Below are 24,568 nucleotides of genomic sequence, written 5' to 3' on the forward strand. Positions count from 1 at the left end.
TTCAGTGGAGACAGTAACATATCTTGGCAACATCATATCATGAATTTGGAAAGCTGGCTTTTTCCTACCACCAGATAATACTAGCCAACAATGCTCCCTCTCTCTAACATAGTTCGGTTGTTTCATGGCAGTATGATTTGCTCATGAGGAAGAAAAGAGGAGAGTGAACGTCTCTCTCCCCACAGCTTACTTCCACCAGTTGATGGAACTTCCTCCCATCAGCTGATGCACAACTCAAATAACATGGCCCGGATGTGAGAGGGGCTGGATATCAAACCTCACTGATCATCCACTTCGTACGAGGCTGTTGTGGAGAGAGAGGAGGGCTGGTTGTTTGGAACGAGGTATCTAGAGGTCCATGATGACAAGAGCTACAAACCACTTAAGGCCAGCAGTGATGCAAGTAGCCACGGTGGTTATGGTAACAGCAGTGGGAGAAGACGGGTCCTGGCACCTTCAAACACAGCCCGCAGAACACGGAGGAGGCTACTGTGAGGCAGAGCGTGCGCCCAGAGTCCACAAGCACCTGGTGATGACTTGCAGCCCTGATAAGAATCTGAAAAACAACCATCAAGCACTTACCGTGAGTCAAATACTATCATATTTTGTCTCATTTAACTCTCTAAGCCGTAAAAGATGGTTACTATTTTCTCCCATTTTATAGCTGAGAAAACAGCCTCAAAGAGTTTCAGAAACTTCCTCAAAGACTCCCCCCTCCAAAGGTATCAGTAAAATTGAGTTTCAAACCTAGGTCTCCCTGGTGTTGAACCCCAAGCTCTTGGCACCTTCATGGTTCAGAAACACCTGAGAAGATTGTAAGAAATTCCAGGAATCCAAGCCAATCCTTAAAGATTTGAATCAGTTGGCCTGGAGTAGGTCCTAGACCCTGATACTTACTCCTAATGGGCAGCCAGGACAAAGAACCATTGCCTGAGATCATGGAGATGTCCTTCCTGTCTCTGTAAAGCACTTTTAGCCACTTGTACAAAACCATGTGGCCCCAGTCTCCCCAATTTCCAGCAACTCAGGGAAACCCTCCGCTTGACTAAACATCACCATATGGGTCACAAGATCCAGTCAACCCATGAGGGATAGAACAGCCATCTGACCTAAAGGCTGCCCGCGAGGGGTGGGAGGGATGAGCAGGATGAGAAACAGAGAATGCGCCTTCCTTTTCCAATGTGGCCTTTCATTTCTATTACTTTATACGACTGTGAAGTACGAAAAGTGGTTGCAATGGGAAGAACTCAGGGATGTTAGCTCCTGGCTTGTCACAGCCGTGATACATGCCTGTTCCACTTCACTTACAAGCGTAAATGTCCCTGTGATGTGCAGGGAACAGCATGTACAGTTGGGCCCGCCACACACAAACCACAGAGCGAGCCCTAAGCCCGCACTCCAGGTCTGGGGCTATTTGGTTTTTGAGTGGTTGGGGCAGTAGGGGTGGAGGGGGTGGTTGGGGCTTGTTTGCTTCTTTTCCAGGGTTGGCCAAATGTCATCACTCAGGATTTCCTTTCCAAACATTCTTCTTGCTTAAAAAAACAAAAGAAAAAAAAAAATGCCTGAACTGCAATTTTGCCTTTATGGCCTCTCCCATGAGATCAGCTTTTATTTCAAAAGTAAAACCCTAGCACAAAGGGTAAGGAAGCTTGCAAACCTTTTGAGAATGGCTATATAGCATGGGCTTTCATTAAAATACTTCTGCAACTCCTGTTATCAGGAAAACGCCTTTTGCTCTTGTGCTAAAAAGTCTCTAGCTTGCTTCTGATTTTATGATCCTGTGATTCTCTTATTTCTACCACTGTGCCTGGCTCACAGTTCGAATTAGGCAAAAAAAAAAAAAAAAAAAAAAAGCAATATTGATGCTAATTGGCCAACTGGATTCATTCCTTCTTCAACAGCAAGATACTGTTGTGCATGTTAGTTGCTCAGTTGTTTCTGACTCTTTGCAGCCCAATGGACTGTAGCCCACCAGGCTCCTCTGCCCATGGAATTCTCCAAGGAAGAATACTGGAGTGGATTGCCATTTTCTTCTCCAGGGATCTTTCCGACCCAGGGATCAAACCCACATCTCTTATGTCCTGCATCTCTTGCATCGCCTGCATTGGCAGGCGGTTTCTTTACCACTAGTGCCACCTGGAAGGATGCTATTGGGGACAAACTATTTCTTCAACATATGAAAATATGATATTTTGTTCTCAGTCAAAGCCAGCTGGAGAACGAGAGGCAGGGGATAGAAGTCTTTTCATGAAAACCCCAATCCTTCCTTTAGTTTCAGACTCCTCCCCACCTTTTCTCTACTAATAAACCACATTTTTTGTTGTTCTCCTTTTCCTGGGAATAATTCTATAGGCATTTCCTTCTCTCCCCAGAGCCCAGCTGTCCCAAGTTGCAGCTGGTCTGGGCGGTGTCTGGGTGGAACACCCGTTGGGCCTCCAGGGCAATGCCCAGGACCTGCTGAGCACTGAGAAGGCTCTCTCCTATACGAGGTGTCCTTGAACCTGGCCGAGTTGACTCTCAAATGACTCACGGCAGCTGCAGAGATATATCTGCTGTCACTTGAGGATCTCAAAGCATGTCCCACCATAATTTTCCCTTCATCTCATCGAGATGTGAAGGTTACGATAAGGCGGAGGAAGAAAATAAGACTCCAAACCAGGCAGATCTGGCTTTCTGTCTTGTCCTTGCCACTTGCTTTGTGACATTTTTCTGAATTTCAGTATCCACCTCTGTGGTGCTAGTGGTTTAGTTGCTCAGTTGTGTCCCACTCTTTGCAGTCCCATGGACTGTAACCCACCAGGCTCTTCTGTCCACAGAAATCTCCAGGCGAGAATGCTGAAGTGGGTAGCCACTCCCTTTTCCAGGGGATCTTCCTGACCCAGGGATCGAACCTGCATCTCTTGTCTCTCCTGAATTGCAGGCACATTCTTTACCGTCTGAGCCACCAGAGAAGCCAATATGTTCATATAATATTTGACATATATAATACATGTGATATATATTCATTCCTATGTTTGCTATTCCTTGAACCATTTAGTGATAGTCTTGAGGCCAGTGGCCTACTGTCTTCCAGGTGGTCTGAGGGAGGAGGGGGTGATAAGGTGGGAGAATTTGGAAGACGTTTAGCCACAAGTTTCTGTTGCACTGGTTCATACTCCCCAAACCTCAGCAATTCCACGGCTTTGGGGACCCTCCAGGAACTTCTCTTTGTAGGTTATCCTGAATTTGATGCTGATTCCTGTAAAAATAGGTTGATCTCAAAACCACCTCTTCCAAGATGTCAGTGTTCAAAAGAGTCCATTGACATTCCCACCAGCTCATCTATAAATGGTCTTGCTTATCTGGGGACTGGCAAGACCTCCAGGGCTGACCCTCCTCTGGTATAGACACTCAATCCCCTGTGCCTGGGCATACCTAAATGGAGTATAGCCACTCAGTTCTTCCCAGACTGCTGGTGCAATGGTTGGCAGCTCATAGATCTCTCAGGAGATGGTCGGGACGTGGTCAGCACTGATCACTGAAATTGATGCCCAAGGCAGCACAAAGGCCTCCTCCCTCCTCAACTTCTCAGATCCCAGCCGCCGTCCCTATTGTCTGTACTATGCTCTTGTTGCCTGGTATCTCTCGGTGGAATCTTCATGATCCAAGATGATTGCTTGAGCTCCAGTCATCACATCTGTGCTCTACTTTCTTCCCAGGGCCCTCCCCAGTCAGAGTGGCTGTTACTGAGTGCATGCCTTATTGATATGTGTGATGGTTTTAAACATGTCCACAGATTCTATGACACTCCTAGTTAGAAAAAGAGAGATCTGTGTCCCCTTCTTCTATATCTGGGCCCCAGTATTTGTAACTCATCTGTAACCAGTAAGATGCAATAGAAAAGAGGCAGCACAACTCAGATCAGAAAGTTCATGCAGTTTCCTGCTGGTACCTTAGGAGGTCTCACGCTCCAGAAGCATCATGCCGAGACTCACAGCACTGATATACAAGACTACTGGACAGGAATCAGATGGTCCAATGCCAGCTGAATCCCTGTCTCTCTCTAGCCTATCGGGTGTGGGTTCTGGAGGCTAAGTGCTAGGATTCATGTGCCACTTGCCACTCACTGGCCATGTGTCCTCACACAGGCCGCTGTACAGTGGGAATATTAATAGTCCCTACCTCATAGAATTGACATGAAAGTTAAATTGGCTAAAAAACATGACAGTTCTAGAACCTTGTCTCACTCAATGTGACTTTTTCTTTATTTAATATCACTGATTATTTCCTGGATTTATTGTGGGTTTCCTCCTTTGTGGTTCTCCCTCCACTGCACTGTGAGTATACAAAGTGGGCACCACATGTACCATCCTCACTGCTGTTGCCACTACCTGAAGGAGTAGCATACAGCAGAATCTTGTATCAGTTTAGACTGCGTGTTAACAAATGAACTCAAGATAACAGCAGTTTTAAAAGGCTGCAGTTTTTCTACCTCTGATGAAAATTGTCTGCAGGGAACATCCCTGCAGGAAAAATCCCTGCAGCCTAGGGAACGTTTTATGGCGCTCTCATCATCAGAGGCTCAAATTCCTGCTACCTAGATTCTCCACTAGGCTTAGTGTGCCTACTTCATGGTCCAAGTTGGTTGCTTAAGCTCCAGCCATCATGTCTAAATTCTATATTAGGAACAAGAAAGCACAGATACGTGTAGTACTTCTTTTTTAAGGAAACTTTTCGGCAACCCCACACAATAACTCAGCTTACATCATCTCATTGGCCTAACCTTCCTGGGTGGTTACACCTAACTCCAAGGTGGCCTGGGAAATTTAATCCATTGGGAGGATGCCATTATTTCCAGTTAAAGTCAGGGTTCTAGAGGAGAAATGGAAATATTAAGAAGAAATTAGCAAGGTTCAGTAAATCTCAGTCAGACAGGGACCTCTGCCCTTTCTGACTGTGCCCTGGGGAGTCCCACTGAACTGAGAGGCCAGTTGAGCTGTAATTTGTGCCAGCTCTGCCTACATAAGGCTGTGACCACTGCCTGATTGAGTGGGAGTCAGGAGCTAGGAGGCTGGTTCAGGAGTGAGGGATGCGCCAGGCAGAGGTAGCCCTTCTTCAGTCCCTGGCATCCTGATCCTTCCCATACCCCCATCACTGCAGAGCAGCTCCTGGGCCTCAAAGGGCTGACCGGTTAACAATGAGGCGATTGGACGGGTCAGCCAAAGACAGAGCTGACCATCCTTGTTTACACCTGCCAGGGTTTCATCTGCTTCATTACCAATGGTTCTCACCATTCATCACCACAGGATACAAAAGGTCACCCTGCACACGGTCAGTGTGAGTGCCAGCAGTCCTCTGGGTAGGGGCAGAGATTCCCGCTGACGAACAGGGAACTTCAGGTGCCAAAGGGCAGACACCCGATTCAGTCTCTTGGGTACCAAGAGGCCTGTTCTGACCTTCATATCCATCCTGCCTGCCTCAAGGGAGCAGCATCATCTGAGAAGGTTGGTCTGTGGAGGATTCTGGAAGCAGATGCCAAGTCACAAGCTTCTACTTCTGAACAAGGAGAGCAGGGAGCCAGATCTGAGCAAATCTAGGCCAGGTTGGCACATGCTGAGTGGACAGACTTGGGGTTTTTTCCTGGATTCAGCTCCTTAGCTGCTTTCTGCGCTTGCAGATGTCTTCTGCTCACCACGCTCCCAGCCTCCCGTGGTGATGCCGGAGCCCCACAGACCATGACCCCGGGTCTGGGGCTGAATACTCATGATGCCTGGAGCAAAGGGTTTCTGAAGATCTCAGTCTCTTTAGTGCTCAGGAATAAAAGGGGCATATTTGGCTAATAGACACTTCCCTCCCGCCCCCGCCACCATTAGCATCAACACTGACCCCTTCAGAATCCAAGCTTGAGGGGGGGCACCTGTGAGGGACAGAACAGGGAGACCACTTGCTCTGGAAGATTATTGACCCTTGGCTAAGCACGATGCTATACCTTTGACACCTATCATCCTATTTCATCTTCTCCTCCATCCTATGAGACAGAGATCATTGTTATTATTCCCATTTTACAGATGAAAAAACTGAGGCCTGAGAACAGAAGATCCTTATCCTGATTTTGTTAGCAGGCCAAACATGCAGCCTGTTCATTTCATTTGGGCCTTTCCTGTCACTACAACTTATTATTTTTTAAAGGCTTCGTTGTTGTTGTTCAGTTGCCGAATCATGTCCGACTCTTTGCAACCCCGTGGACACCAGCCTTCTCTGTCCCTCACCATCTCCCAAAGTTTGCCCAAGTTCATGTCCATTGCATCAGTGATGCCATACACCCATCTCATCCTCTGACACCCTCTTCTCCTTCTGTCCTTGATCTTTCCCAGCGTCAGGGACTTTTCCAGTGAGTCGGCTGTTGGCATCAGATGACCAAAATACTGGAACTTCCACTTCAGTATCAGTCTTTCCAGTGAATATTCAGAGTTAATCTCCCTTAACATAGACTGGCTTGATCTCCTTGCTATCCAAGGGACTTTCAGGAGTCTTCTCCAGCACCACAGTTCAAAGGCATCAATTATTTGGCGTTCTGCCTTCTTTAAAGTCCAACTCTTACAACCGTACGTGACCACTGGGAAGGCCATAGCCTTGACTATACGGACCTTTGTCGGCAGAGTAATGTCTCTGCTTTTCAGACACCTAAACACTATCTATGTTTGTCTGAGGCTTACCTTTAAAGGCTTACCTTTGGCTTAAAACAAGTACTTCTGTCCTGTGGGTATATCTGGATTTCCCTTCAATTCACAATTTTTCATTAGGACCAGGTGAAGAAAAGTCTGAGGTTGTTTGAGAGGCAGTAGAATCCCCTATCGGTATATTTCAGGAGGACAAATGATCCCCTAGAATTTAGCATCAACGAATCATGACACCTCCCATCCGCTGAGGGCTACCTATGTAAGAGATTTGCTAAACACTTTACAATTATTGCATTTCATCCTCCAGTCCCTATGGGTAGAAAACACTATGACTTTTCCAATCCTGTCATTGAGGGCACTTAGGCTTATTTAGGTAATCCACCCCAAATTGTATGCTTAATAAATGGCAGAACCAGCTCTAAAAGAAGGTCAGTGCACCATGGCCCATGAGCAAAAACACAACCAGCCTCCTATTTTTGTGTGGCCATGAGCTAAGAATAGTTTTTACACTTTTAAGTGATTGAAAAACAAAGTCAAAAGAAGACGAATATTTCACAACTCATAAAATGATATGAAATTCAAATTTCAGTGTCCATAAATAAAGTGTTAATGGAACCCAGCCATGCCCATTCATTTACATATTGTCTGCCGCAGTTTTTGAGTTGTTGCAATGGAGGCCGTATGGCTCCCAAAGCCTAAAATATTTACTACCTGGCCCTTTTCAGGGCAAGTTTGCCTATCCCTGCTCTAAAGCATAGGATCTCAACCCTTGTTCTAAGTTTCCAAGAAAACTGCAAGGAGGGCGTCAGAGTCCTGAGTGCCTAGGTTTCTAGACCCTCCTACCCCTTGGAAGGAGGGCAGACAAGTCATCTAAATCACCAAACCTCTCTGGGGCTTAATTGCAAAATACACATCATCATCATCATGCCCGGTCCTGCTCCCAGGACTGACAGAAGATAAAAACAAGATAATGTATGTGAAACTATTTTGTAATCTGGAAAGCATTCTATAGAAATGGGAAGGATTACTGCATTATTTGACTCAGAGAAAGGAGGCTGGTATGAGGAAAATAAGCCAGTTTGGGGGAGGGGGAGTTCTGCTTGGCTTTTGCATGATTTATTAATGAAACAGACCAAACCTGCTAGAAATGGCCTTTGGCGTAAACCCTGTGGCCCTTGCTCATCAAACTGTTCCTTTAGCCCTGCCGAGAAGAATCATCCATCAAGCATTGCTATCTGGGGCCAGTGCTTTTGCCCCAGAAAAGCGGGCTACCTGGTCTTCCCAGATTCAGCCACTTCCCAAGGAGTGGGCTTACCGCCCACCCAGGGAATCTCAAAGTGCTCCGAAAGCTTCTCTGCTCCCCACATACACCCAGTTCTTTCTGCTCACTGATTTGCAAAAGATCTCAGAGATTCGTTTCTATCTTTATTCTGAACTCAACATTTGTTTAAATATTTATTTCTGGAATAGACTGCCATTAAACCTTCTTGGTTATTGCTATAGTGTGAACAAGTTATTTGATCATTGGACCAATGGATATTTACTAAGGTTCTCCAACATGCAGAGGGAGGAACATGGTAAGTAGATCGATGACCCCCAGGAAAGAGGAAATTTGAAGGACCAGCAGAGAATGCCAGGAGGGTGAAATTGAAGCTGGTGCCATCACCACTGTACTGAACCATGCCCACTTTTCAAGGTGTCTAAGAGAGAGAAAGGAGGAGACGAAGGTACAGTAAGAGTCCCAGAGGTATGGAATTGCTTTGTGACAGACAAGGGCAAGGGTGTGAGGCACGTCTTGAGTGGGCAGGGATATTTGGAGCCTGATAATTCCAGGGCGGGGCCCACTGCTGCAATGAACCCCCACTCACCAGGAATCTGTTGTCCTGGGGGCTCTCAACACAAAAGCTGATCTGGAATCTCATAGCAGCCCTGCTCGCCTATACCCCTACCCATCGAAGAGTCCCTGCTGGCACCGTGGATGCATGATGCTCAGTTGATCTTTTTAAAGTAAGAGGCAAACAAAACTGTGTGCGGAATTGGATGTTTATTTCCACCATCTGCGTGGCAATACAAGTTCAAGTTATAATGGCATCCGCACTCTATCAGTATTAGGGAACCATTTAAACATCCACAGCCATTTACTGATTATAAACACACACTAAAAAAAAGCGGCAAGTGGCATGTGGCCCCGCACCTGCTGCCTTTGTGTGTGTGTCAATTTCATGCCTAGGAAGCACTGGGCTCCATGGGGATGGCTATATAAGCAGTTTGCTTGGTTGTGGGTTTGCTTTTTTTCTTTTTTTTCCTGGGGAACAGCATAAACCAAGTTGGCCCCAAAATGCATTTATTGCAAATAGATGGGAATAAATGGAAAATAGACAATGATCATAAATGCAAACAAAAATAACTGAATTTCCTAATGTTAAAAGGTCCATTTGCTTATAATTAGTAGATTAAAACTAATGAGTATTTTTACTGGCTTTCAAGAAAAGTTGCAGGGGTCACTGTGCAAAACAAAAAGGCTCCTATCTCCCACCTGCCTCCACCCTCACCCCAGAAGGTTTGAGTCACCAGGTGATGGCAAATAGGGCATAAAGTGAACATGGTGAGACTGGGCATGGGGAATTGAAGGCACAAAAAGAAACTGATGCATTTTACAGGGGAACTAAAGGAAGTTTACCCAAAAGCTGTCAAAATGTTTTCTGGATCAACTTTTTATCTTATGAAGAGTTTTATCTCCTTGAGACCTGTCCATGCCCTGTTGTAGTTGGTAGGGGGCTCCTGCCTCAGTCCTGACCTTAATTAGCTGGTATGACTTTGGGCAGTCAGCCCTGCTCAGAACCTGTTTTCTTACTGGGGGAAGACTTCAAGGGGGAGTTTCATTTCCAGATTAACTTCTCCAAGGAGAGGTTTTGCTTCTGTTTTATTCTGTTCTGTTGGGTTTTTGGACTTTTTTTTTTTTTTTTGGCAGCTTTCTAACTGAAAGTACTTTCTGCCTTTATGGTGTATAAGACCAATTTACTGCCTGTGAGCAAATCTTTTGGAGGCGAGAGTGTGGAAAATCACTCTCTCAGCTTTCTATCTGGTCAAAAGCTCCAAATGCTTTCTAAAAGTCTCCGTCTCTCTAAAGTGGTCCGTGAGATACATCAGGCATTCTTCCCACTGAGTATCACATTCAGCTCTTCCGATTTATCCCGGAGGGGGTCCCTGTCTGCATCCCTTCTCCTCTGAAAACTGGTTTTGAGATGGCACTCACCCTTCCACTGCTCATTAAACCTGGCTGGCTGGAGCCCCAAACAATGGTTCAATTAGCCTTCAATGCATTTATTTAGAATAAGGGTTCCCTTTATGTATCTGAAATGATTACCCCCATTGCCTTATAGGCCTAGTCTAATTTGAGGTTCTAATTCGCAGCCTTATGTTAAGGAAGTTGGCATTGAAATTGGAAAGTTATACATGACTATGGACTGAAGTTCATTTCTTATGATAACCAGTGAAAATTTGGAACAGGTGAAATGTGAATTTCTCCAGTATCCTGGAAGATATTTAGGAGCCCATTTGGAGTACGAACACCCTTCATAAATCCAGTATTACTAATCCATGGGAAAGTCATTAGAAAAATACCATCTCAAGCCTTGTGAATCTCTTTTCTCTGCACTTGTCTAATTTTCTCTGGTTACTCAAGCCATCTGTTTCTCACCTCTTCTCCCTTTTCCACTAAAATCTACCCTTAGGGGATCTTATTTGGATCAGGACTCAAATGTAAAAAAGGAAAGTAATTAGAGAAATGAACAATGATAGCATATTTGATGATATCAAGATATCATTAATTGGGGTTGATAATAGTATCGTGATTTTTTAAAAAATGAGTCCTTTAGTTGTTGTTCAGTTACTCAGTCCTGTCCGACTCTTTACTAACCCCATGGACTGCAGCACACTAGGCTTCCCTGTCCTTCACTAGCTCCTGGAGTGTGCTTAAACTCATGTCCATGGAGTCAATGATGCCATCCAACCATCTTATCCTCTGTTGTCCCCTTCTCCTCCTAGGAGAAAGGAAGATTCCTCAGTTATGAGATTCATATTGAAATGTGAGCTACACCTTAAAATGCATATTTGCTTTAAGGTAAGAGGGTGGTGCAGGTGAGACAAAATAGGGTTTGATAAGTGTCAAAGGTGGACCTCATTGTATGGTTCTCTCTACTTTAATATATGTTTGAAATTTTCCATAATAAAAAAAATTTTTTTTAATAAACCACTCTCAGAGAAACATCTGATAAACTCATCCAAACTAAGACGTTGTTGCTAAGGGTAAATAGCAGTTATCTATTTCCTGATGTAGCTATTAATACATTTTAACAGGATTAAAAAAAAGTCTTAAGACAAATAAATAAAACCAACAGTAGCAAATAAGGTGGGAGCAAAGGAGAGAGGAGGGAGGGAGGGGGCCATGAGGAAAATGGCCGCTTAAACAAGGGCTTTGAATACAGTTCATCTTAATTTTCATTTTTTCATCTGATCTAATAGGATTTAATCAAGATCAGGCCTCTAAACCCAGCTGCATTTTTTAAAATTGAAGTATAGTTGATTTACAGTCTTGTGTTAGTTTCAGCAATTCAGATATGTGTGTGTGTGTGTATATATATATATATTAGATTATTTTTCCTATACTCAATATATTGACTATAGTTTCCTGTGCCATATAGTAGGTCCTTGTTTGTTTCTATAGTAGTGTGTTTATGTTAATCCCAAACTCCTAATTTATCTCCATCCCTTTCCCCTTTGATAACTGTTAGGTTTGCTTTCTGTGTCTAACAGAGCTACATTTTAAAAGACTTGTTTCTGGTGCTACTTTATTGAAATCTCTTTTTTGTTGTTGTTAACTGCCAGGTAATAATAGCTACTATCAAAGCACTTGCTGTTTATCAGACTCCTTGCTAGGTACTTCACACACATGATTACATTTGATCTTTATTTCAGCTTTCTTAGATATCATCACCCCAATTTTACAGACGAGTCAAAAGTAACTTGTGCAATATCACTCAGACACGTAGAAGTCTGGTCTCTTAATTATGTCATGGTCACCACAGTACCTTGGTCATTACAGAACTCCTCCTAAAGGTTCAGGGGATGACTTACTTTTCTCACAGTGTATGGACCACTTGTCAGAGGTATGCTAAACCACTGTCTTGCCCCAGGTTTAAAACAGTAATTAGTACTTTAAATTACAAAAGAGCAGACAACTGAGGTGTGAGCTAACCTTGAAGGAGTGAACAAGGCCACGGGCACGGGTTCAACCCCTGGTCAGGGAACTAAGACAGCATGAGCCTCAAGGAGCGGCCAGGAAAAACAGAAAGGAATGAACACCAGGGAGGTCGTCAGCTAAGCACACTGCCGCAGCCAGGTAGCAAAGTCTTCTCTTGATGGGAAGACTGGAGCAGGACCTCTTCGGATCTGCCATAACCAAGTAGGATTTTTGGAGCTCTGTCCTAGAAGCAATAGAAAACCACTGAATAGACTCAATCAGACATGATAGGATTTCATTCATAGTTAAAATATATTTAATAACGCCTACTGAATCACTCATACAACAAATACACTGTCTCATGTGCCAGGTGCCATTTAGGTTACTTGGGTATATGTGAGGGGACAAAGACCCTGCCCTGAAGTAGCTTATGTTCTAGCCAGAGGGATAGAGATAAACAACTGTACATAATAAACAGTTAAATTACATAATATGTTGTATCTTTGCTCTTCAGTGTGGTGCCTGGGCCAGTATCACAGGCCGGTATCTGTTATCGCCTGTGGGTTTGCTACAAATGCCGGCCTCACCCCAGGTCTACTGAATTCAAATTTGCATTTTAACAAGAAGCCCATTTTTAAGCACAAAAAAATTGAGGCTCCACTTTCAATTTTAAGAAAAATTTTAAGCAATGTTAAAGTGGGGGAGATAGCTACCAGTATTAAGCGGAGTCGTCTAGGTAGACCTCATCTGGAAGGAAAACTTGATTAAAAACATGAAAAGGTGAACGAGCCAAGCATCTGGGTTGAGCTGTTCCCTGGCAGAGGAAGCAGCTGGAACCAAGGCTCTGAGGCAAAGTGTGCCTAGTGTTTGAGGAATAGCAAGATAGCCAGTTCGGCTGGAAGGGGCAAGGGTGAAGAGTAGAAAGAAAAGAGAGATAAAGGAAGTCAGGGAGATAAAGGGGGTGGGAGTAGGGTGGCCAGATGCTGCCGGGCCTTTAGGGGCACAACAAGGACCATGACTTACACTGAAGACATGAGGAGCTTGAGCAGACGAGTGACTGCACGTCTCGAAAGGATCACCCTGGCTGTGGTATTGAGAACAGACTGTAACGGGGCGCGGTGAGAAAGCAGGGAGACTGTCAGGGGTGGGAGGGAAGTACTGAGACAATTCAGACAAGAGACACTGATAGTCGAGACCTGGCCAATAAGAGAGGAGGAGGTAAGAAGCGGTTTGATCCTAGATAACTTTTTAAGGTAGATCCAACAATGTTTCTTGATGAATTAGATGTAGGATGTAGGAAAAAAAGGGAAAGAGGAGAATTCAAAGGTGTGGAGTTCAAGAAAGAGGTCTGCTAAAGATGTAAACTTGAGAACCATATTTGGTCATTCTACTATAAAGTTGGGCTTCCCTGGTGGCTCAGAGGTTAAAGTGCCTGCCTGCAATGCGGGAGACCTGGGTTTGATCCCTGGGTTGGGAAGATCCCCTGGAGAAGGAAATGGCAACCCACTCCAGTATTCTTGCCTGGAAAATTCCATGGACGGAGGAGCCTGGTGGGCTACAGTCCATGGGCTCACAAAGAGTCGGACACGACAGAATAGGGGTAAATATAGCAAACTGCTGTGCTAGTAGGTCTGCTGACTATACCAAAAACTTTGGTCAGATAATACAATGGATGCAGACATCATAGTAAATGAACTTTCTCTATACATTTTTGCTGGGTTGTGATCTGAAATTTCAGGCACATAAAATTATTGATGCATATTTAAATGTTTCTTTAAAAAAAAAAACTCTCAGATATAAACACAAAACAGAAATTCACAAAAATCTAAATAGAAAAATTCTGGAAAAAGAAAAAAGATAGTCATCAAAAATCAACTAATACTTTGCAATTTCCACTGGAGACGAACAAAATTTCATTGATGACTCTGTCCCAAAAATAATTTTGCTGGGAATTCCCTGGTGGGTTCCTATGTTTGGGAGTTGGTGTTTTCACTGCCATGGCCAAGGTTCCTCTGATCAGGGAACTAAGATCCCACAAGCCACATGGTGTGGCTGAGGAAAAAAAAAATCCACCTAATAAGCTTAGAAATAGATTTTCATTTAATCTTTAAAATTTAAATCTAGTAAAAACTGGTACATTATAGCTTTATGCAGACTATCGCAGCAGTTATTAACAGCAAGTGCCATGTTTCAAGTATTGGGTTAATCACTTTACATCTCATTTAAACCCTCAATCCTAAAGGACTGTACCCACTTAACATAGGATGAGACTGAGATTCAGAGAGGTTAAATGTGAATTCATGTGCGTTAATAAGTACCAGTGCAAAGATTTAATTAAAAATCAAATGAGAACCTGCAAAAATCAAATAGTACAATTTAAAAATGAAGTCGGCTGAAGAAGAAAGTACTACCATTTTATTTTTAATTAACATGTGTCTTTTTAAATACTTCTAAGCCTCCCATGTTCCACAGTCAACAGAGCTTTGTGAAATGGCTGCTAGAAGATTCTCTTCTCCTTCCTCTTTTTAAAAAAAAAATAATCTAGCCTCCATCCCCGTGAATCATGAGTCTCATTACAAAGTATGACTTTCCTTGCTGATTTCTGAGCAAGTTAATACTGATGACTAAATGAAAACATGTGCAAGTAATTTAATGTTAGTTATCTGCACTTTCAGATTTTATCTGTAGCAATGATTAGGTAAAATAATGTAATGCACTGCCATGATTTATTAAAAATTTATTTCATAATAAATTATACAATTCAGTCTTATTTTTAAATAGTCTACACAAAAAATATTTTTGGAAATGTCTTTCTCTTTTAGTAAAACATATAAGTTAGCAGGCTTCAATTCTAATAGCTAAAATCCCTCACAACTATACATTTAAACACAGCCTTTCTTCACAGTTCTCTACAAGTTAAAGTTGACACCAATATCACTTCATAAAAATAAGACCATATAAATATCTCAGATTTTGCTTAAGGCCTTAGATTGAACTTTAAAATATTAGGTGGAAAATTATAAAGATATAGTCATTAGCCTTGAACTCATCATCTTATATGTGTACATACCATAATGACCAAGAAGAGCATGAAAGTAAAAAGGAAGGCACAGAAGAACACAGTGGGGACGTCTGAGACCTGTCTACTGAGTGGCCGAGAGAGACCAGTAATCAACCCAATGTGACAGACAAGAAAAAACTACTTACAGCAACTTAAAAAAGATGTTAACAGCATATTCAGTTGTTTCATCAAATTATCCAGAGGGTATCAAGCCTCTAAAATAATTAAACTTCTACGTACACAAACTTAGTTTCAAAACGAGATTGGCCTCATGAATGCAAAGCACAAAAGCAATGCAGGGCTTGGCAGAAATGAGCACATTTCAGACAGCAGGGAAAGAAAGCCCAATTCTATATGCACCAAATGTGTGCGTATTCAAAACAGTTTCCCTGAATGGGACTCATCAGGGTTTGCCATACCTGTCAGTTGTTGGATTTTTCCTCTACTAAAGAAGACAAGAATATAACTTAGGATGAGCTACTAATTCAATATTAAAGTAACATCACTGGTTGAACAAATTATCTCTGTTTAATTTTACTAAGACCTACCATGGCCGTCTAGTCTAAAACCAAAGGCACATACTATAGCTTAGACCTCATGACTGTACTTACTATAGTGCTTAAAGAAACAGAACTACAACAGAGGTATGTGCTAGAGCAAAATATCAGCAAAAAAAACTCAATTTATATTTAAAGTTATCATTCTGTATATCAAGTGCCCACTGACGGAACATAACTGTATTCAATAATTCACATTTGATCAACTCATCAACTAACGCAAAAAGCTAAATAAAAACATTCATAGTTGAACACAGAGTTCCTAAGGCTAGTATCACATATCATTCCCTGATAGAGGGAGAATTTGTCAGCAGAGAACTTAAGAGCCAAAATGAGAACTGGATTGAAAATACCCTTTCCTGCTCTGTGTATAATAAGTAACACATTGGGTGTAGTGACCTAAAGAATATTTCACATTATTCAATTTTCTTTTCCGGGCAGACTACCACACAGCCCAATGACTTTAAAAACTAAACTCAAAAACTCTACCTGATAGTCTTAATAAGGGCAGCTGGATCACAAAGACAGAAGAGATCATCTTAGCCACTGATTGCAAAAGATATCATCGGTTGGCCCTTTGCCCCAGTGAGACGATAACTAAAGCCAATTATGAGGCTTACCAATCATTACTAGGAGATTAAAATAAATAACTTGTATGTACATGGAAAGGAGAGATAGCAAGTCAAAGGACACTGGCGTGGGGGCAAAGGAAAGACTAAATGTGCAGAACCTGTAATATCTCTTCAAAAATTCTTGACTTCTACAACCTCAAGGTCAAATTGAAACCAGCAGGAATAGAGTTGGAATTCTAAAATCTCTGAAAAGAAAAGGCTAACAGTAAAAGCTGCAGCTGATTTTATGCACCAGGAATGGAATGTTGTAACATAGCTATCATTCACATGTGGGTTGGTGTAAATTATTTTCAATTAGAATTATTATCTATCCAGCAGCTGTAGCCCCAGAACTGCTGATACACCACAGATGAGAAAACATTTGCGGGTCTCTCGACTCCGGCCTTTCTTAAGTTAAATGATGATCACATAAAATAGATCAATCGTTCTATGAAATGATCTTGGCTTATGTGGACAGTATACTGCAACACCAGCATACATCCATAACGTCACTTCACTTCCCTTCACAGACTGGAGAGGGTCTACAGCAACTCTTCACCTTTACTAGTTCTTCGATTCAGCCCCAAATTCACGTTAAAAACATTATACAACTTTTTAATCCAGGATTTACTCCTTTGAAAGAAGTATTTAAAGAACCCAGACACTTCAAATATCTGAACCCCATAGATACAAAAACTTCAAAGCAACCTTCTATGATAGTTGTAATTAAGTACTTATCTCAACAGTGGACTTCCTAAGTTGGCAATAAAATATTCTAACTTACCAGTGGGAGTGGCAGCAATCTGAGCTCATTTAACACAGTCTACAATACCAAACCAATGGGGAAAAACACAATCCAGAGAGAAAAGTGGCATTCTCGACTGTAGTGTTTTCAAAAATACATTCAATGGGATGCCAGTAAGTATTTAATTTAAAAAACAGGTTCCATCTTTAGATAAGGATATATTCAAACTCAAATAGAAGAGATTCTTAGAGCCTCTAATATGCCAATAGGCAGGTTTGCAAAGTTCCCAACTTATTTGCTCATGGAACCCTTCATACCCTTGAGCATCTCTTAGGAATAAATGCTCCACAGGGCAAGTCTTAAGAAATACTGTTTTGAAACTTTGATGCATTCAGGAGCTTCACTAATTCCTTAGGCTATCAGTCTTAAAATTAACACCAAAAATAACAGATATAGCCAGTAAGTCTAGAATTTCAGACTCAGAAAGGAAGCATATGGGCAATGGGTAGGGAATACACCTGTTCATCATACTCCATCATTTTCACCTCCCCAGCAAAAATATGTTCAGAATCCCCATGTTAACCACTCTTGATGATGGCTGTACAAAACACCTGAACAAGCTAACCAAGACTGCTTGAGGCAAAAAACATTGAAACAGTTTTCACTTTCCCAAATGGAAAAATGCACATATGCCATATTAACAATTTATAATTATATACTTAGAAGAGGTAACCTCAGTCATCAGTTAAGAATCTGCACACTGTGTAGTTCATTAACATTTACAGAGCTACTTTCTATTAAGTTACTAGTGAATAAGTTGCTATGGAAAACTTCTCTTTACTTAGGAGTTCTCTTACTTTGGTGGTGGTTTAGTCGCTAAGTCACGTCCAACTCTTGCAACCCCATGGACTACAGCCTCCAGGCTCCTCCGCCCATGGGATTCTCCAAGCAAGAATATTGGAGTGGGTTGCCATTTCCTTCTCCAGGGAATCTTGCCCATCCAGGAATCGAATCCAGGTCTCCTGCGTCACAGGCAGATTCTTTACTGACTGAGCTATGAGAGAATTGAGAGCAGTGTTTCTCAACCATAGCTCTAGTGAGGTTTGGGGCTGGATAAATCTTTGTTTGGGGAAGTTGTCTTGCCCATTGTAGGATGCTGAACTGCACGCCTGGCCTCCACTAACTGGATATCAATAGTATTCTGCTAGCTTTGACAATCAAAAAGATCCCCAGATGTTTCTTAGATATAAGCAAATCATCTTGAAGTTGAGATCCATTTCTGTTGAGTGAAAATTAAAGCTTACTCGTTGACTCTGCTTTCCTGGGAAATATCCATTTTACAGGCATACCGTGACTTACACACATCGACAAACATCTAGTGAATAGTAGCACTAGTGATCGTTCTAAATTCTGTGTGGTCAGAAACTAAGTAATTTGTGAATGATAAGAGAATGGTCAGAGGAACGCAGTCCACACATTTCAAAGAGAATCAGAGGTCATGTGTAATTTTACTATCAACATATTCGTAAGAATTATCTGAATCATAATGCTTAATTGGCAAATGTTTAACAATTAGAAAAATGTTAATTGTACATTATGACCTGTTGAGGGTGGTAATGATTGAAGCAGTCTAGAAACAACAAGTGTAACAATCATCAATGGCCAGCTCAGACCATAGTCTATTCCTTGACCAATATTCTCCATGAAATTCTCAATTCAAAAATCTTACATTTTGTCTTTAAACTGCTAGCTTATACTGTAGCCTCCTCACTTCTTTCAAATTATCAAAAAGAAACCCTTCACATGTCATCAAGAAGAATCCTGGCACGTGTCAAGACTCACATTATCTAGTTTTAAACCCATTTCTTCTATATCCACATCTTCAGTTTTGTCATTATTGCCAACTCCAGATATGCCGCTCTCTTTATTTTGTTCTTTTCTGACTGTCTTTAAACACTTGTCAAGTCTCTTTATGAACAAGTCCACGTCCTGTGTCTTCATTCCGATGGCTGACGCAGCATTGAGGTAAGCACAAGGGTAATTATTTGTATGTGACATAAAGCCCCTGAAAGTGTAGCCACTCACAGTCTGCATAGACCCAAGAGGAACAACCCTGCAAAGGAAAAGATTTACCAATTTAATATGTTTGGTGATGTTAACAGAGTATCACTCATAAACAAAAGAAAGCTGTGTTACTAAGCCTTACACCCACTTTTCTTTCTAAGAAGTTTAAAAACAGCCATAGATCGTAGCCTATGAAAATAGACTGTCAGCCTTAAAATAAAATTATACGATATAATGCACTTCACACAGGAAGGTACTATCTGATGCTTACCATTAACTTATCTTCTATTAAAGAGCTACAAGCTCTAGAAATCAAAAACACCTTCACATCTTCAAAAAGGTAGAAAGAAAACTATTTCTGTTTTTGTACCAAAAATGGAAATCTGACACTTCACATATACACCCTTCAATGGAATATTTAAGTTTGTAAATCAAACCACTTTGATTAACTGCCATGTATCTCCTCAAGTAATCAATAGACTAAAATTACACCTATCTGATCATATTATGCATGGAAGGTTTTAAGGCAAGGCTCCAGAAGAAATCACATAATTGCTTACAGTAGATTGATGGTCAGCAACTACCAATATTCAGCAATGGCACATGCATTTTTAAACCTTGAGTTCACTGGCATACTTGATATAAGCAGATTTCTAATGGTACTTTTTTTAAAAAGTAGCCAATTAAGATCAACCTAAACATTAAGACAAATAGTGGCAACACTAAAAAGCAAGGCCAAGAAAACCATTTTATAAGTGTCAAAACTATGCTGCACACAGATACAGCTCATCAAGGTAAAAAGGTTAAGTAATCTAAGATTTTTTCCTTTTAAAAAGTTGTTCTTTGATGTGAAATCTCTGACCTCTGGTAGTCAGAGAGAAATTCTTTAGTAGAAGCATGTAAAGAAGAGTACTTAGAGCAAGATACTTCAAGTCATCTTTCTCTGACCTCATCAAATATAAAATGAAAAATGAAATTCATCTTAAGCTATAAAAGCAAAAAAGACATTTTTCAAAGGCAAGACAAGAATTGCACAGGTGCTTTCAGTTTAGGAAATGGACTTTTCCTTAAAAACATTTTCACTTAAACTTAGGAATGAAGCTAACTTACTTCTAACACCATAGTGTGAAGATTATCTAACAAAGGAAAATAAATACAAAAATTTGTACAGGGGGTAATGAACTTTGCTTTTGTGTGTCTATTAAACAAGATTCATATCTCTTTGTGACTGCTTCACACGCCACAGGTGGATGCATAACAGCCTCACAGATTCTCTACCTCATCACTATTTTCCTACATGATGAATCCTCAGGTATAGCTCACCATATACTTCGGGGATTTACTGGTAAGGAAATGTACTTCATTAACTTCGTAACACAAAATAAAACCAATCCCCTTTTAAACATACTCACCTGGCTCCAGAAACCTGTCTTGTAAAAAGCATGGAGCCAAGCTGAGTGACAGCTCTGCTGCACTGTTTATCCAGGGTTTTAAGTGTCATCGCTGAAAGAGAAAACAGTATTCCAGTGAGCCTTGGTTCACCAGCACGAAACCACTCAAGAAACAATCAATCATGAAGACGTTACTTTTTTTTATTGTGTTAATAAACATAAAGCATAAACTTTACCATCTTACCCAATTTTTAAGTATATACTTCAGTGGTATTAAATACCTCAAACATTGTTATACAACCATCATACCATTCATCTCCATAACTCTTTTTATCTTAAAACTGACACTCTACACCTATTAAACTGTAATTCTCCATTCTCCCCGACCCTGGCAACCAGCACTACACTTTCTGTTGTGATTTTGAATACTCTGAGTGCCTCACATATGTGGAATCATATGGCATTTATCTTTTTTGCAACTGGCTTATTTCATGGAGATAGCACTTTTTATTCATTGTCTCATGGGACCATTTCACCTTAATGCACTTAATAAATTATAGTAAGGATTTTCTTGCATATCAAAGAAAAATATTGTAAAACAAGCTAACATACTCAGAATCAGAAAAGAATTTCCATATAACCCTTCCAAAGAGTGAATATTCCAATTAAATGCACAGAACAATGACATGAATAGTATGACTTACCATACTAGATACTTGACAATTATAATCTTAACCACTTTTAACTCTGTATGTGAGGGATCATTATCTCTACTTATAGACAGGGAAAAGAAAGTTAGAGGCTACTACATGGCAGAACTGGAATTCAGATCACGCCATGTCACCTTCTATAACATCTACCTAGATTTTAAACCAACAGAGAGGACTGACTGGGGTGATTTATTATCTATCAATGGCCAAATGGTTTTCCAAGGAAGTTCATTCCTGGAAAAGGCTTCAACTACAAATTACTAATTTCCTTACTTTCCTCAGATATACATAAATATGAACCATATTATACTACATATATTCACAAATTAAAAGAGGTAATTATGAAGCTTAAATGTTAGTTAAATGCATAAAAAGTCAACATTCATATTATCCTGTTTAGTAGCTCCTGTACTACAATGACAATATTAAATCATCATAAACACTGATATCTCTAACATAGGCATACTCAGGAAAACTAACAATAATAACATTGTAACTTTAATATCCAATGTTATGGTGTTTTTTTAACTGGTAGAAATTTTTAAATAGTTATATAGATTCCTTATTATTGACCAAATTATTCTGGTAAGAAGCAAGAGGTGAAAGTATTTTTTCCATATATTCATTGTAACACAATAAGATATGAATTCTTTCAGCACATAGATTTTTACCTTTGAAATACATTAAAGTATTTAAAAAGACTAACTACATTTTTAAAATTTACAAATTAATACTGTAATGAAATTAGAAACATCACTGCAACAAGGACGAATTCATACTCTTTCAAGAAAAACCAGCCTCCCAGTGGAAATGGTTCAGAAGTACTAATGTTTTAAAAAAGAAAAAAAATTACCTAAAGATATGGGATTGTGAGGTGTATGCAACAGTCTTTCACTGTAAGCTTCTGACAGTTTCTTTAGTTGGTTGGACAAATAGGAAAACATTTCCTGCAACAACAAAATGTTACATTTACAGAAAATCAAATAAACACTCACTGCAACTTGTCCGACTGAGTAAAACAAATCTGACTGGTGTATAGTCTATGCTGTATGTTAACTCATCTTTGTGCCCTAGGAACAATTCTTTCCTTTGCCACAATATAGTAAGATTCAGAGCTGCCAGAATGATCTGAAACCACAGAATTTAAAGGTAAAGAACCAGAACATTTCCTGCTCAGGGGCTATTACATATCTATCAGAAATCCATCCTCTTTTTAGAACCTCCAGGGCTACCACTCTAGTCCAAGCAGCCATCAACCTCTCCCCTGGATCACAGCAATAGATTCTAGATGACTTCTCTGCCTACTTTCCCGCCCCTCTACAATCTGTTCTTCAGGCCAAGGCCAGAGTAGTCTTTCAAAAACATAAATCAGATCATATTCCTCCCAACTTCCTCCTGTAAGTATTAAAAAAAATAAAATAAAAAAACTCTTCATCTATAAGGCCCCGCATGATCCAGCTGAGCCAACATGCCCAACTCAGCAACAACCATTCCCTCCACTTACTACGTGCCAGGCACATCAGCCTCCTTTTCCGATCCCTGCTCCTCCAGGACTGGGAAGGCTCTTCTCCCAGATCACTCCATGAGTGGTCCCTTTTGTCACAATCTAAGGAGACCTTCCTTTATCTCTTCCCTATTAAAGTAACTGTCAACCCTCCCTACCTCCAACTCCTAATCTCCCTCCAACACCACTGTCTATTTTGGTCCCTTCACTATACTTCTCACAGTCTGAAGTTATCTCTTTTATGTGCACAAATAAATACGGCCTATGACTACCCATAGAATGGAAAGACTCCTTGAAAGCTAGGACTCCTTACCTTCTTCACCACTGTTTTCCCAACACCAAGAAAAATATGTTAAGATTTTAGTTTGTAAGTGAACTGGGAAGAGACCGTTTAAAAATTAATTTCCTTTAAATATTATAAACTTAAAATTAACAATTCCCTTTTAACTCAATTAAAAAAATATAGCAGCTAACAACTAAAACTGTATTCTTGATCCCATACTGAAAAGTAATGTATATCTAGTAGTAAAAAATAAAAATACATATTATTTTACAAGTACAAAATCTCATGTGCACTGGCGCATTTGAGAATTTAATGAAGCTACAAATAATATTACGTTGGGAACTGTTTGACCTAAAATTGTTTTTTCTTCTCCTAGTAAGGACTTTAAAAAGTGTTGAAATGAATATCTGCCCCAGTAAGTCTGCAGCTGAACAAACCCATTTGCAATGACTTCCTCCAGCCATAGTCAAGATATATAAACTCTAATGATGTACCAAAAAGCCAAGGGCCAACAGAGTACCTAAGTGGAGACAGGAGGAAATCATACTTGAACTTCAAAGACCACATAAGCGGCTTCAGTTTTCTCTAAGGTAAGGATTGGCGAGTCTGAGCCCACACTGGGACCCAGAGTAGCTTTTTCATGTCTAAAGCACATAGTAGATGACTAACTCTGTCTTAACGGTAAGGATTAAAAGAACAGGAAAATTCCTACCAGGTTTATGAATTATGAATGAGTCTCCTTAAGACCACAAACATTTTTATCCTTGTCAACACAGTATATTTTATATTCTGACCTAAAAAAACTTTAATAGTCATTCTTAAATTTTTAGTATCTTTTAAGATCAATTCTCAGCATGCCAGAATTATGAAATCTTAGATCACTAAAATATACTGATTCTTTTTATATTCAAAAAGTTAACACCCACATTTGTCATACCAAATGAAGTTATAAGTAAACATATTGTTATATTTAATAAGTCTTTCTCTTCTGTCATTAAAAAAAAAGTGTACAGAAATACTTTAGGAGACATATGTTATCACCATTTGCAGTAACAGAAAAAAGAGTAGGCATCTTTTCTTAGACATATAAAGATTTCCTGGCCCCCCTGTCTTAAACTAATATTCTGATGTTCACTTCACTAGGTGAAATTATAAGAAAATCAGATGAAATTTAAAAATCAAGAGTCTGTCCTACAACTGGAATAATTCATAATCTTTTAGTACCATGCCAGTGGTAACAAAGAGCAAAATTCCTGGGTTTTCATTTACGTATTTCCATCTACTATAAAGCAGGTCATTAACATAATGTTCAGTGTTGGGAATTCCCTGGAGGTCCAGTGGTTAGGACTTGGTGCTTTCACTGCCAAGGGTCTGGGTTCAATCCCTGGCTGGGGAACTAAGATCCCACAGGCCAAAAACATTAAAAATAAAACTTTAAAACTGTTTAGTGTTGTTTAAAAAAGAAAAAAAAAAGAAGTCATGTATTTTAATTTAGATGTTAACTGCTGATTCTTCATAATATTATACATTAAAGTCTTAATGGGCATCTAATTCTCTCTTATTCTCAAATTCATTAACCTCCCATAAGCAGAAACAAATCTGAGAGCCAGGAAATGCCTTTTACAGACTCCCACATTCTGCGCCCTAACACTAACAACAAAAAACTTATTTCAATTGTGAGGGCCGAATTTAAAATATTATTCTCTCCAGTGTGGCTGCCACAGTAATCACCAATGTGATC

The 24,568-nt window shown here is 40.4% G+C and overlaps 1 protein-coding gene across 4 annotated transcripts in view; it reads right to left on the reverse strand.

The window, feature by feature from the left end:
* Positions 1-293: 293 nt before the first annotated feature.
* SEPSECS (Sep (O-phosphoserine) tRNA:Sec (selenocysteine) tRNA synthase) overlaps positions 294-24,568 on the reverse strand; it is a 54,789-nt gene continuing 30,514 nt past the window's right edge. Inside the window, exons 9-12 of one of the 4 annotated variants that reach the window (XM_043871124.1) lie at positions 21,894-21,987; positions 20,352-20,442; positions 18,718-18,988; positions 294-556 (exon numbers count right to left, since the gene is read on the reverse strand). In XM_043871124.1, coding sequence (XP_043727059.1) covers positions 383-556; positions 18,718-18,988; positions 20,352-20,442; positions 21,894-21,987 — 630 coding nt within the window. In that variant the 3' untranslated portion in view covers positions 294-382. Of the gene's footprint in view, positions 557-11,387; positions 12,146-14,621; positions 18,989-20,351; positions 20,443-21,893; positions 21,988-24,568 lie in introns of those variants that run through there. The other 3 variants (XM_043871120.1, XM_043871121.1, XM_043871123.1) reach the window with 3 other exon arrangements.

The sequence above is a fragment of the Cervus elaphus genome, chromosome 17 (genome assembly GCF_910594005.1).
Source record: "Cervus elaphus chromosome 17, mCerEla1.1, whole genome shotgun sequence".
Lineage (NCBI taxonomy): Eukaryota > Metazoa > Chordata > Mammalia > Artiodactyla > Cervidae > Cervus > Cervus elaphus.